Raw genomic sequence first — 13,961 nt, 5'->3', positions numbered from 1 at the left:
AAAAAAAAATGTCAGAGGACTCACACTTCCCAGTTTTAAAGCTTACTACAAAGCTATTCTAATCAGGACAGTGTGGTACTGACATAAGGAGAGACACATAGATCAAGGGACTACAACTGTGAGTCCAAAAACAAACTGTCACAGTTATGGGCAATTGATTTTCAATAAGGGTGCTACTGAAAATGGGGAAAGATGAAGCTGGACTCCTACCTCACACCATATACAAAAATTAACTCAAAATGGAGCAAAAATCTAAATTTAAAAGCTAAAGCTATAAAACTTTGAAAAGAAAACACAGGTATAAATCTTTGTGACTTTGGATTAAGCAATGACTTCTTAGATATAAAACTAAAAGCGCAAGCTACAAAAAAATTAAGTAGGCATCAAAATTTTAAATTTTGTGCATCAAAGGATACCATCAAAAAAGTGCAAAGACAACCAGAATGAGAGAAAAATTTTGTGAATCATATATCTAATAAGGGACTCGTATCCAGAATATTTAAAGAAATATTAGAACTCAGTAATAAAAAGACAACCCAATTTTTAAAAGGTCAAAGGATTTGAATAGACATTTCTCCAAAGAAGATATACAAATGGCCAGTAAGCACAAGAAAAGACACGCAACATCATTAGCCATCAGGGAAGTGAAAATCAAACCCACAGTGAGATACCACTTCACACTCACTAGAATGGCTAGAATGAAAAAGACAATAACAAGTGTTGACAGAGGATGTGGGAAATGGGCATCCTTATTTCAGTACTGGTGGGAATGTAAAATGATGTAGCAGCTTTGGAAAACAGTTTGGCAGTCCCCAAACAAACATGGAGTTAACCATATGATCCAGCAAGTCTACTCTTATTTACTAAAGAGAAATGAAAATATGTCTACACAAAAACTTGTAGCAGTATTCATAATTGTTAAAAAGTGTAGACAACCTAATTGTCCACCAACTCATGAATGGACAAGTATGATATATTCATATAATGGAATATCATTCACCAATAAATAGGAATGAAATACTGATACAGGCTACAACATGGATGAATCTTAGTAACCTTATGGTAAGTGAAAGCCAGTCACAAAGGACCACATATTGTATGAGGCCACTTATATGAAATATCCAGAATAGGCAAAGCTACAGACAAAGTAGATGAGTGGTTTCTTAGGGCTGGCGTGGATCAGAAGTTTAGGGAAGCAACAGCTAAGGGATGCAAAGTTTCTTTTAGGAGTAATAAAAATACTTGAAAATTGTGGTGATAGGTGTGCAACTCTGTGAATATACTAAAAGCCACTGAAATGCATTATTTTAAGTGGTGAATTGTACGATGTCAATTATATCTCAACAAAAAATGTACACTTTAAAAGGGTGAATTTTTTAGTATGTGGCTTATATCTCAATTTTCTAAAATGTCATCATTAGCTAACTATTGGTTTACGCCATTGATTTAACAGGATTAAAATGGTTATGAGGTAGTTTCCATATATACTTGGTAATTCATGCTACTTTTAAACTAGGATTTCCAAATCTATGTTTTTAAATAAGGTAAAAATAAGGTTATTTACAGAAGTGGGAGCCATGATAGTCTGTTCCAGGTCTGTCTACCCAAGAAAGAAATTACTCTTATTTCTTCCACTTATTCTTATTACTGTCACTTAGCATGTATAGACAGCTGCTTTTGATCTTTCATTATTTCCTTTTCTCTGATATTTCTACAAAACAGTCATTTAGCAAGTTTCCAATTTTTAACCAATTAAAAAAATTTTTTTCATGCATAGGAAGATGTGTGTTTTTTTTTTTTTTTGGAAGATGTGTTTTTGAACCCTTGCAAGAAGAGACACAATTTACTCGAGGGGGTAAGAAAAATAAACCAAGTTAAAATAACCTGCTAAGAGTGTAAAGCGAGTTTTAATTTTTGCTTGTAGAATTTCATTCTACTACAATTTATAAAACAACTATGAGTCACAACCAGCAACAATGTAGAACTGGCCCTTGTTCAAGATATGGAATAAAAATATGCCCCACTGGGAATTAAGAATCTCTACGTAAGTCACCTAAGATACTCCATTTCATTAAAACTCAGAGCACCCTAGCCTCTTCTGTTAAGCACAGATTAACTATTAAACATTGCTGCTCTCTTCTCCACAATTTTTTTTTTTTGGCTGGACCGCAGGGCATGTGGAACTTCCCCGACCAGGGATGGAACCCGTGCCCCCTGCAGTGGAAGCACAGAGTCTTAACCACTGGACCACCAGGGAAGTCCTCTTCTCCACAATTTTAAAGGCACAAATAAATCAAAGCGGATTTTATGACGTGCATCCTTTACAGGCTCCAAAACCAGCAATACAATCTCAGGTAGCCACTTCAACCCCCTTTAGCAAAATTATTTAAGTCCACAAGACAGGAGACTGCTGCTTTAGCTGATTCTGTAAAATCCCCAAAACAGAAAAGTCTCAGTGGGGCTTCAAACAGTAAGAAAAGTAGCAATATGCGCCCAAAGTAAACAAATATATCAATGAATCCAGAGAGATAGAAGTGGCATTATTATTACCTTTGAAGATGGCTCTCAGGAGTGCTCCAGCAGCTTTTCCTTTCACTGCCTGATTCTGAAGGAGATTAGCCAGCTGCAAAGAAAGAAAAAGCTCCAAGTCCCTGGCAACAATTTCCCTACCTGAATGACCTAAACTCCCGGTATGAAAAACACCCATCTGTCAAGTTCATATCCTTCAGAGACTCCAGGTATCACAAGTAACATATTTATTTACATATAGCAGGGTAGATCTTAACATGATGCTGGGTTGTCAAGACTGAAATTTATTCATACATTCTACAAACGTTTATTAAGTATTTAATCAGCACTAGGTATCGAGCTATGTTCTTGGGGATATACATTCATTCAGCAAATACTCTTTGAACATGTTCTTCTTCCTAGGCATTAGGGATACAAGGATGAACATGATAATCTGACTCAGTTTACAGTAGAGCAGGAGCGAAAAGTACGACAAGAAAAAAATCAGAAAAAAAATTTGTAAAAGAAACAAAACACTGAGACAATAATTGAGGAAAGGGAAGCAACTTTAGCTAGAGTAGTCAGGGAGAAAGCTTCTCTGAGGTAGGTGACATTTCTATAGAGACTTGGAGGATGAGAAAGAGCTAGTTATGCAAAGGGAGGAAAGAAGAACATTTCAGATAAAGGTATTGTTATGTGCAAAGGCCCTGAGGGAGCAAAGAGTTTGGCATAGTGGATGGCCTGAAAAAAAAAAAAAAGACCAATTTGGCTGAAGAGTAGTAAGAAAAGAGTGGCACAATATGAATTTGGAGAGATGGGCAAGAACCAGATAATAAGAATCTTGTAGGCCATGGTAGGAAGCTTAGATTTTCTCTAAGTGCAACAGAAGTAACTAACGAGAAAAGAGGAGAGTGATATGATAGATGTTTTTTTAAAAAAAAAATCAGTTTTATTCCTTTTGTAGAAAATAGGTTGTGGGAGGGTTTAAGAGTGAAATAGAGACATCTGTTAAGAGATTGTTATCAGTGATCAAATGAGAGATGACAGTGGCCTACAGCAAGGTAATAGCAGGGGAGATGTCCTGAGTTGAACTGTGTCCCCCTCCAAAATTCATGTTTAAGCTCTAACCCCCAGCATCTCAGAATGTGATCTTATTTGGAAATAGGGTCATTGTAGGTGTAATTAGTTAAGCTGAGGTCATATGGGTAGGCCCTAATCCAGTATGACTAATGTCCTTAGAAAAAGGGGAAATTTGGACAGAGACACATACACAGCGAGAATGCCATGTGAAAATGAAGGCAGAGACCATGGGTGACACAAGGCAAGGAATGCTAAAGATTGTCAGCAAACCACCAGAAGCTAGGCGAGACGCACGAAACAGATGATCACAGCCCTCAGCAGGAACCAACAATGCCAACACCATGATCCTGGACTTCTGGTTCCTAGAACTTTAAAAATAACTGTCTATTGTTTAAGGTACTCAGTTTGTAGTACTTTGTAAGATGAAGAAAAGTACAGATGGCCCCGAACTTATAACAGTTCAACTTACGATTTTTCAACTTTACGATGGGGCGAAAGTGATAGGCATTCAGTAGATACTGTATTTCGAATTTTTATCTTTTCCTGGGCTAGCAATCAGCTGCGGGATCACAAGGACAAACAACCGATACACCATTCTGTACCCACGCAACCATTCTGTTTTTCACTTTCAGTACAGTATTCAATAAATTACATGAGATATTCAACACTTTATTATAAAATGGGCTTTGTGTTAGATGATTTTGCCCAACTGTAGGCTAATGTAAGCATTCTTGGCATGTTTAAGGTAAGGCTAGGCTAAGCTAGGATGTTTGGTAGGTTAGGTATATTAAATGCATTTCCAACTTAGAATATTTTCAACTTAAAATGGGTTTATTGGGATGTAACCCCATCAAAATTTGGGGAAGATCCGTAGACTGAAGATATATTTGAGAGCTTGATCAGTAGGACTTCGCTATGGTCTGAATGTTTATGTCCCCCCAAAATTCACGTGTTAGAATCCTAATACCCAGTGTTATGGTATTTGGAGGTGGGGCCTTTGGGAGGTGATTAGGTATGAGGGTGGAACTCCCCTGAATGGGATTAGTACTCTTATAAGAGATCCCACAGAGCCCCCAGGCTGCTTCTACCATATGAGGGTATAATGTGAAGTCTGCAACCCAGAAGAGGGCCCACACTCAACCACACTGGCACCATCATCTAGGACTTCCAGTCTCCAGAACTATGAGAAATAAATGTTTGTTGTTATAAGTCACCCAGTCTACTGTATTTTGTTATAGCAGCCTGAATGGACTAAGACAGACTTCCTCATGCTTTAGACGTGAAATGGGTGTGGTGATGAAGGAAAAGAAGAAATCAAGGAGGACTCAAATTTCTGGCTTAAGCAACTAACTGGGTAGATGCTGGCACCATTTACTGACATGGTGAAAATTTCGGATTAAGCAAGCATCTAAATCATCCAGAGGGCTTGTTAAAACAGAATGTTAAAACAGAGAACTCCACCTGCAGTTTTTGATTCAGCAGATCTGATGTGGTGCTCAGAACTGTTACTCTTAAGATATCCAAGTGGAGATGTCAAATCGATAACTGAATATGCCAAAGTGGAGCTCAGTGAGAACATGTAAGATCATCCAGGCAGAAAATGTAAAGAGAAAAGAGACACCAACATTCAGCGATTAAAAAAGCAGCAGCCAGCAAAAACAACGGAGAAGGTGAGGTTGTAATATCCAAAGGACTGTCACAGAGGCCAAAACTAATAAAACAGTGAATTCGATCTCTTCTGCACGTGCCTGGTCTTTCCAACTGGAGTCCATCTCTACCTTCTTAAATACATAATAAGGAAGTACCTGATTGCTCTGCCTGGAACCTCCAACAGCCTTTGACATAACCATTAGAGCAGTGGTTCTCAACCAGGGGTGATCTGCACCCCACCCCCGGCAGGGTACATAGGGCAATGTCTGGAGACATTTTTAGTTGTCATAACTGGAAGGGTGCTGTCACCTAATGGGTACAGGCCAGGGATGCTGTTAAACATCCTACAATGCACAGGACGACATCCCTCAACAAAGAATTATCCAGTCCAAAATACAGTGCCAAGCCTGAGAAACCCCGACTCTTCTCAAAAAAATTCAGTTTCAACAGAAGGCAATGTGGCATAGGAGAAAAAAATGGGACCCAGAATCAGAGGAGCTGGGTATGAATCCTCGCTTTACCATTTATTAGCTTTATAACCTCAAGTTACTCAATCTCTGTTATGGGTGTCTATTCCCTACCTCAAAGGACTGTTATAAGGATTAAATTAGATGACAGGTAGAGGACCTTGCACAGGGCCTAGCACACAAAAGGTACTCAACAAAATTTAGTTCTCTTCCACTCCCTCTGTCCTCTACTCCCCCTACTTACATGATCTTTGGTCTTACTTTTTTGACCTTATTCAGTTATGCTTTATACTGCATTTTAAAATGCAGAAGTAAACCAAGTAAGATTAAGTATCCTTGTTATTTTGGAAGGCTTAAAATTTTTTCTTTTAATTGATAGACTGGAACTACCAAGTTAATGGCACAGTCCAAATACAGATTTTTAAAAAAACAGAACATTCCTCATTTTGTGCTGATGTTTCCTCATGATTAGATTGAGTTTAGGCATTCTTGGCCAGAACACAGGTGATACTGTGCCCTTCTTGGAGTATCACACATGGAGGCATGTGATATCCATCTGTCCCTCACTGGTAATATGAGTCTGATCACCCAAATACGCTGCCTGATTTTCCCACTCTGTAATTACTTCTTTCCCCTCCCTTTGCAACCAGTATGCAGTTCGTAGGAAGAAACTTTAAGACCATGCAGGCATCTTGCTCATCTAATTTTCCCCTCACATAATGAAAAAACCCAGCAGCAACCTCTGGTATCAGGTTCTCAAAGTCAGTATCACCAGGAATGACACTCACATCATGAGCTCAATGATATGAGTATCAGGTTCTCAAAGTCAGTATCACCAGGAATGACACTCACATCATGAGCTCAATGATATGACACACAGTGAAAAGGGCATGGCACCATTTCTGTGGTCCTTCTGCTAAGGATGCATGTCCTGAATCCAATCATGAGACACACCAGACATTCAGCCAAGTAACGGATCAGTACTCTTCAGGGTTATCAAGATCATAAGAGACAAAGAAAGACTAAGGAATGGTTGCAGATTGCAGAAAATCAGGGAAAAATGACAATTAAGTGCAGTGTAGGATCCTGAGTGGGATTCTGGAACATAAAAAAAGGACATCAGTGAAAAAACTACCAGGTAGAGTTCAAATAGGGTCTTTAGTTTCACTAATGGCATTGTACCAATGTTAATTTCCTGGTTCTTAAATTTTTACTAAAGTTATTATGTAAGATACTAACATTTGGGAGAGGGATAGATGGAAACTCTATTATTTTTACAACTTTTCTGTAAGTCTAAAATCAGTTCAAAATAAAGAGTTAAAAAATTCTTCCTGGATTTAGCATCCACTGATGCTTCCTGCCTGATCCAATCTTTATCATGATGGTTGCCAAATGATGATTTTCTAACTCTGTGGTAAGCAAGAGCCCTTCTCATCATTTATTATCAATATGGACTCACAAATTTCTATATTTTTCAGTGGTTTATAATTCATAACTGAACTTGATTATTTCAATGTTCAAATTTGACCAACGGAAGCCCCTTCAGGCTGTCTTTATCAGGTTTGGGGTATCAATGTTATACTTTATAAAAAGCATTTGGAAGTTTTCCTTATATATGCACATTTTTCCTTATGTATCATATATGCTCTAAAACAATTTATGTGGCATCGGGACTATCTCTTACCTCTGATCTCTAAAGATTTGGTAGACGTTTCCTATGAAACTTCTGGGCCTGGTATTTTTGTGTCAAGTAATTGCTTGATGACTCTTTTTTTCTTTTATAGAAATTGATCTGGTTAAGCTTTCCATCTCAAATTGGGTCAATTTAATTAAACTGTATATTCCTAAGAAATTATCCATTGCATCTACATTCTCAAATTTATTTGTAGTAGATATATACAGAGTAGTCTCTTAGTATTTTTTGAGATTTTTCTCTATATGAATAGTTATTTCCCCCTTGTCATTTCTTATTTAGTATATCTGTGCTTACTCCATTGTTTTCTTGATTAGTTAATAGTTTTGTCTATTTTTTCAAAGAACCAGGATTTTTATGTATTAATTTGATCTACTGTTCTCCACTTTATTAACTTCCACTTTTATTCTAGCAGTCCCTTTTAGATTCCTCTATTCTCTCTAAATCTTTGAATGTAAATTTTCCCACTGCTGGATATGTCAGTCTTCCTTGTCATGGACTTACTTATGTGTTTTATAATTTTTTACTCTTAAGCACATCTTCTATGGACATTTTTATCAAATGGACTGAATGCATATATTGCTGGAATGCTTATAAATTTATAGAGCATATAAAATGATGATTAACACAATGGTCAACAGAATCAGGATACAACAAGATGATCTTGATGGAGTGAAATCAAATTAATCTAAAAAGATAAGTAACAGATTTAAAGTAAAAATTTTAATGTGGGTTCTAAGAATTAACTATAGAAGTTCAGAGATGAAGGAAATTTAGCCTATATGCAAAAATGACTTGGGGTTTTTAGTTGCTTGTAAGAGCAATGAGACAATAATATGATATTGCTGCCAAAAAGTTGACTCTGCATTAATGGAAGAATTAGGGAAATATCAGTGCCCCTCTACTCTAGTGGTAGAACACATGTGGAGCCCTGTGTTCAATTTGAGGTACAAAACTTTTAAAGGTAATGTTAACAAAACAAAAATGTTCAGAGGACTGTGTTCATGTTGGCAAAGAAACTTAAAACAGGAAGAGCTGAAGGACCTTTTCTAATATTTATTCAGCGTCTACTGGATGCCTATTGAGGGTCTATTAGATGTTAGATGCATACAGTATCTCATTTCATCCTCACAAAAACCAAGATAGGAATTCTTTTTGTGATAAGCATGAATCAGAGAAGTAATTCATAGCATCTCTCATGGGTTTTGTTCTAGTTCTTATTTTTTACTTATTTTATAGTGTAATGTTAAAGCCTCCTCAAATTCCTTTTGGAAGCAGGTAAACTATAAATTCTAAGTAAATAAATAAATAGAAAGCAGGTTTCAACCAAATCTTAAATTGTCTATAGGATGATTCAACTCTCAACTCATGCAACAGGCTGTCTTAAAAAGTGCCACAAAAAGCAATTTCTGGATAATTTCAAAGAAAAAAAAAATCAGAGCACATCCCTGTATCAATTCCCAGTTAGCATAAGATAACTAAGATTAAGATGCACCTAGCTTCAATGACCATAAAAACTAGCACATAAAAAGTTCCTTAAAAACATAACACTCGGGGCTTCCCTGGTGGCACGGTGGTTAAGAATCCGCCTGCCAATGCAGGGGACACGGGTTTGATCCCTGGTCCGGGAAGATCCCACATGCTGTGGAGCAACTAAGTCCATGCGCCACAACTACTGAGCCTGTGCTCTAGAGCCCATGAGCCACAGCTACCGAGCCTGCGCGCCTAGAGCCCGTGCTCCGCAACAAGAGAAGCCACCGCAATGAGAAGCCCGTGCACTGCAACAAAGAGTAGCCCCCACTCACCGCAACTAGAGAAAGCCCACGCGCAGCAACGAAGACCCAATGCAGCCAAAAATAAATAAAATAGATACAACATTAAAGAAATTAAAAAAAATAATAATAATATTCAAAGTCTTAATTTGTCTATACATATATACTAATGTTTAAGGTTAATTTTAAGGAGGGATTATTTTCCACGTAGGGATCTGAATAAGCTGAGATCATTTATAATGGAATAAGGAGAAGTATATCAGGAGAGAAAGATTAGAAAGAAAGCCTAACATAACTATTGTCCCATTTTATAATCATATACTTATAGTGAAGACACAATGTAAATTGGTTGGTTTTCGCTTTTACTAATAATTTCAAAATATCTTACTACTTATGAACTTATCTTCTTTAGGGAAAAACATAAATAAAGAAGCATCAACAGGCAAATCTAATGTCTCACATCAATAACTATAGTTTGGATATTGCTTTCAAGTAGGATTGTTCTAAGAACTAAAAAGTGTACTAATTTGCTTATACGGTTGCATAAATGTCATTTAAATATTATACAGTTGTAGGGATTTCCCTGGTGGTCCAGCAGTTAAGACTTCACGCTTCCACTTCAGGGGACATCAGATCGATCCCTGGTCAGGGAACTAAGATCCCACATGCCGCACGTTGCAACAATCAATCAATAAACAAACAAATAAATACCGTTGTATAAATGTACACAAATGCCCTTAAGTTGTCCATATCTCTTCCTCTCTCCCATTTCTTTGTATCTATGAGTTGTTATCAAATAAATCCTTGTCTCCTAAGGAGAGTGGGGGATAGATGAAGTGGCAGAATTAATTTTTCTAACATGTCCCTTGAATTTGTTATCATGCTTGACATTTGCTTTTGGCAGAACATCCTTTCTAATACTCACATCATCTTCTTTCAGGGTTTGAAGAAATTTTTGCAGTCTGTCTGCTGTTTTTTCTGCTGCTAGAGATAAAATTTTCTGGTCCATTGTTGCACATATCAAGGAACTGGAAAGGGAAAATGTCAGAGCTGGATGAAACTTCCAGAAGTAAACAAGTTTGATTTTTTTTCCCTTCTCTACCTGTTAACTGAGTATTTCATACATATTATAGACAGCGTACACAGTGGGTACTCAACAGGCTAAGGACTACCAACTAGTGTGAGTAGGTGATTCTTATCCAAACCAAAATAATCTTGAGAATTCCCTGGAATTTCCTTATTAGAAAGTTGTAGTCTAATCAAGTGGTTTCCTAATTCCAAGTCACATTTCTATCATTTTTTTTAAGCATCTACCCAGTATGCTGCCCAGAACAAAGCTATCATTTAACAGTATAGCAAATATATAATAAATTATTATTGACACATACACAAGAATATTATAACATATAATAAAGTAACACTTGATAAATGAATAAATCAACAGCACTGTAAATGCATTTATACCAATTAAATGGTGTAAAAACAAATGAGAAGTTAAAAAGGCTAAGAAATAAATGTGTGCTCAAACATCAAGAAGGCTTCCCAGCAGACGAAAGCTTAAACTGGAACTTAAAGATTAAATTTAGACAGTCAAGATAACCACATGGTATACATTATTGGGAAGGAGAGTATCATGAACAAAGGCATTCATAAGAGGATTTGAAAAATTTATTTGGGGAAAATTAGTAGAGAGTTCAAGTAGGAGAGTAGTGAGTAGGAAGGCTAGAAAGAAAGGGTGGGACTAAACTGTGCAAGCTCTTAAAAGCCAAGTTAAGGAATTCAGATTTTATTCTGTAAATAATAGATAGCAACAAAAATTTCTGGAGTAAAAGATAATCTGACAAGATTGAAACAGTGTTTGAGGAAACTGAATCTGGCATCGATGTGCAGATTAAAGTAGGGAGGGAGTAAGGAGGAAGATCAGAGGCTAAGAGGCTACTGGGGGCTATTTTAGTGGTAGTGACAAAGGCCTGTCTTAGGGCGGTGACTCTGGGGAGCAGAAAGGAAAGGGTGAAATGGAAGCACATTAGACAGATAGGAGTTAGTGTGTAGCTATGGGAGTATTATGGGAAGGGGGAAATGCAGACTAATGGAAAGAAAACCTGCTCCTCCTCCTGCATTTCTTCCTGTTTCCAATCTCCATAAATTGTACCATCATCCACTCAGCTGCTGAAACCAAAAACCTGGACAACATTCTTAACCACTTCCCCTTCATCCTCCACATCCACTACCAAGTCCTGATGACGTTACCCCCCTAAACATCTCTCAAGTCTACTTCTCTCTGAGATCCACTACCTCCACATTACTCCAAACCCACCATCATCTCTCACCTGAACTACTGCACAGTTTCCTAACTTGTCCCCCACACAGTAGCTAAAATAATGTTTCTGAAACACAAACCAGATTATGTGACTTATCCTCCCTCAATCTCCATCCTCATCTTAAAACTATTCAGTGGCTTTCCATTACTCTCATATCAGTCCAAAATCCTGAATTCAGAATAAAAAGGTCTGGTCCATGCTAACTCCCCTTCCTCACTCTATTCTCCAGCCACACTGAATCATTTTCAGTCCTTCAAACCCCCAAGTTCCTCTCGCCACAGACCCTTACACATGATTTTCTGTCTGGAACTTATAGAAATACCCCTCCTTTCATCTGCTCTTTGCCAATCTTTTATTGTTAATTCCTACAAATTCTTCAGATCTCAGCTCAATCCACACTTCCTTAGAAGCTCAGTCTAGATTAAACACTCCCCTATTACATCCTTTCAAGGCAACTATAATCTCTCACCATCACCACACTTTTAACATTACATTTGTAATTATTAGATTAGGAACTACACCTCCCACTCCACTACAAACTCCAGGAGGGCAGGGGGACCTGTCTGGTTTTGTTTATCACCGAACCTCCAGTACTTAGCACAGTATCTAGCTCATAAAAGGTCCCCAATAAATATCTGTTGAACAAATGAATGACTGAATCCCTACAATGGGCAAGACCCTGGGCCCAGCACTTTACACTCATTAATTTGATCCTCACACCAACCCTATGAGGTTTGTGTTATTACTCCCAATTTAGATAAAGATCTTTCGGGATTCAGAGAGATTAAGGAATTTCCCCAAATCCCCAAAGTTAGAAGGCTAGTAAGGGTAGAAGCAGAACTGAAATCCGAGTCTGTCCAGCTCCAGACCCTAAATCCCATGCTTTTACCTGCTACCCTCTGTTAGGGGCTGGGTGACAGTAGAGGATGCAAACAAGGCATACCGACTAAAAGAGACGTCCAGCCCTAAGGGGAAGATGCTGAACTCTTTCTATTTCAGCAGGTACATTTGCTAAATTCTTCCTAAAACCAGAGGTGAGTAACAGATAGGTGGCTGCAGATTCTTTGTCAAGGGGCCCTGAGGTTAGTGACGCACCAGTGAAACGCCGCGGGTCTTGCACCGGGGCTCCTCAGAGAGCAAGAAATAAACACAAATAGAGAAACTATAAAATGAGGCAGCTAGTGATGTGCGCTGTGACCGAGCTACAAGAGTGAAACAGGTTTAGAGAAATTTCTCAGGCTGACGGAGAGGAAGAATTTAACAAGAGGGCCGAGAGTGTAGCACGCCCGGGGAGCAGGGAGAGCCAACCGACGCGGAGGGAGACGGCGGGGCACATCGACCCTCCCAGGCCAAGGAAAACGCCAGAACGTCACAATGGAAGTGGGGTCCTCCTGTCCTCCCAGACCCGCTACCTCCCCGGGGCTGAGTCCCACCGCCCCTGCAACGCGCGAAGCCCCTCCAGACGGTCACCGCAGCCTCACCTCCTCCACAAGCTTCCAAAAAGCCCGCTCAACCCAACTCCGCCGCACTTCCGTTACCAGGAGCAGCGGGTCCCGCCTCCCGCGGCTCACTTCCGCCGCCCGGGAGCACGCGCATGGGGCGTACCATTAAGGCAGAAGGGAGTGGGGAACTCCTGGGACGATCCCACTCACTGTGGGGGGGGGCAGCCTAAGAACTCCAATTCGGGACTGCAGAGTGAGCCAGGGCAGTGTGGCCTGGGTGTGGCCACCACGGTGTCTTGACCAGTTAAGGCCTTCTTGTGTACTATTGGGGAAAGGGTCAGTAAGAGAGGGGATGAATCTAGTGATGGCTGTAGAGGTCTTTGCATTGGAAGTGTCTGGAAGGCGGAGGAAGGTGTCCTACTTCTAGTGCCAGTGGAGGTGTCAGTAACTCCTGTAAAGGAAAAAAGTGTCGCCTGCCATTCCATTTCTATAGGGATCAAGTCTGTAGCAACTGCAGTCGTTGGCCTCAGTGTACCTGAGGGGAGCTCAGGATGGAGAAAAACAGGAAACATTCTGTGCTTTGGATGTAAGGATCCTTGGATAGTTAAGATGCATATCTAAGGAAAAGTTTCAATGAACCCAGATTCTTGCATCTTCCCATACATAAGAAAGCACTTAAGTCATTAACTTGAAATATCTGGTTTTTGTGATCAGTAATCTTGATCTTTGATTACATGGATCTCCCCCCCCACCCACAAAAAACCCGAAAACTCATATATATCCTGGCTCCTCCCTTAACTCTTCAGAGCAGGTCCTCAAAGCTATCTCAGAGGCTGTCTCCTGGGCTATCGTCCTCAGTAAGTTACCTGGATAAAACTTAACTCACAACTTTTAGGTTATGCATTTTTCTTTCAGTCGACAGCCCTAAAATGTAAGCCTCATGTGGCCAGGGGGCTTATTGCATACAAAATCTCAGCATTTAGCACAAGCCTGGCAAAGCAGTAAATGCTCAGTAAATATCTTAAATG

The 13,961-nt window shown here is 39.1% G+C and overlaps 1 protein-coding gene across 4 annotated transcripts in view; it reads right to left on the bottom strand.

The window, feature by feature from the left end:
• The window catches only part of FANCI (FA complementation group I), a 77,515-nt gene extending 64,493 nt beyond the window's left edge, over nucleotides 1-13,022 (bottom strand). For 3 of the 4 annotated variants that reach the window (XM_068557483.1, XM_068557493.1, XM_068557513.1), the window contains exons 1-3: nucleotides 12,973-13,022; nucleotides 10,096-10,198; nucleotides 2,551-2,623 (exon numbers count right to left, since the gene is read on the bottom strand). In XM_068557483.1, coding sequence (XP_068413584.1) covers nucleotides 2,551-2,623; nucleotides 10,096-10,179 — 157 coding nt within the window. In that variant the 5' untranslated portion in view covers nucleotides 10,180-10,198; nucleotides 12,973-13,022. The remainder of the gene's footprint in view (nucleotides 1-2,550; nucleotides 2,624-10,095; nucleotides 10,199-12,972) is intronic. The other variant, XM_068557502.1, reaches the window with a different exon arrangement.
• Nucleotides 13,023-13,961: the final 939 nt, after the last annotated feature.

The sequence above is a fragment of the Eschrichtius robustus genome, chromosome 1 (assembly GCF_028021215.1).
Source record: "Eschrichtius robustus isolate mEscRob2 chromosome 1, mEscRob2.pri, whole genome shotgun sequence".
NCBI classification, from domain to species: Eukaryota; Metazoa; Chordata; class Mammalia; order Artiodactyla; family Eschrichtiidae; genus Eschrichtius; species Eschrichtius robustus.
This window is presented reverse-complemented; position numbering and strand designations above follow the sequence as displayed.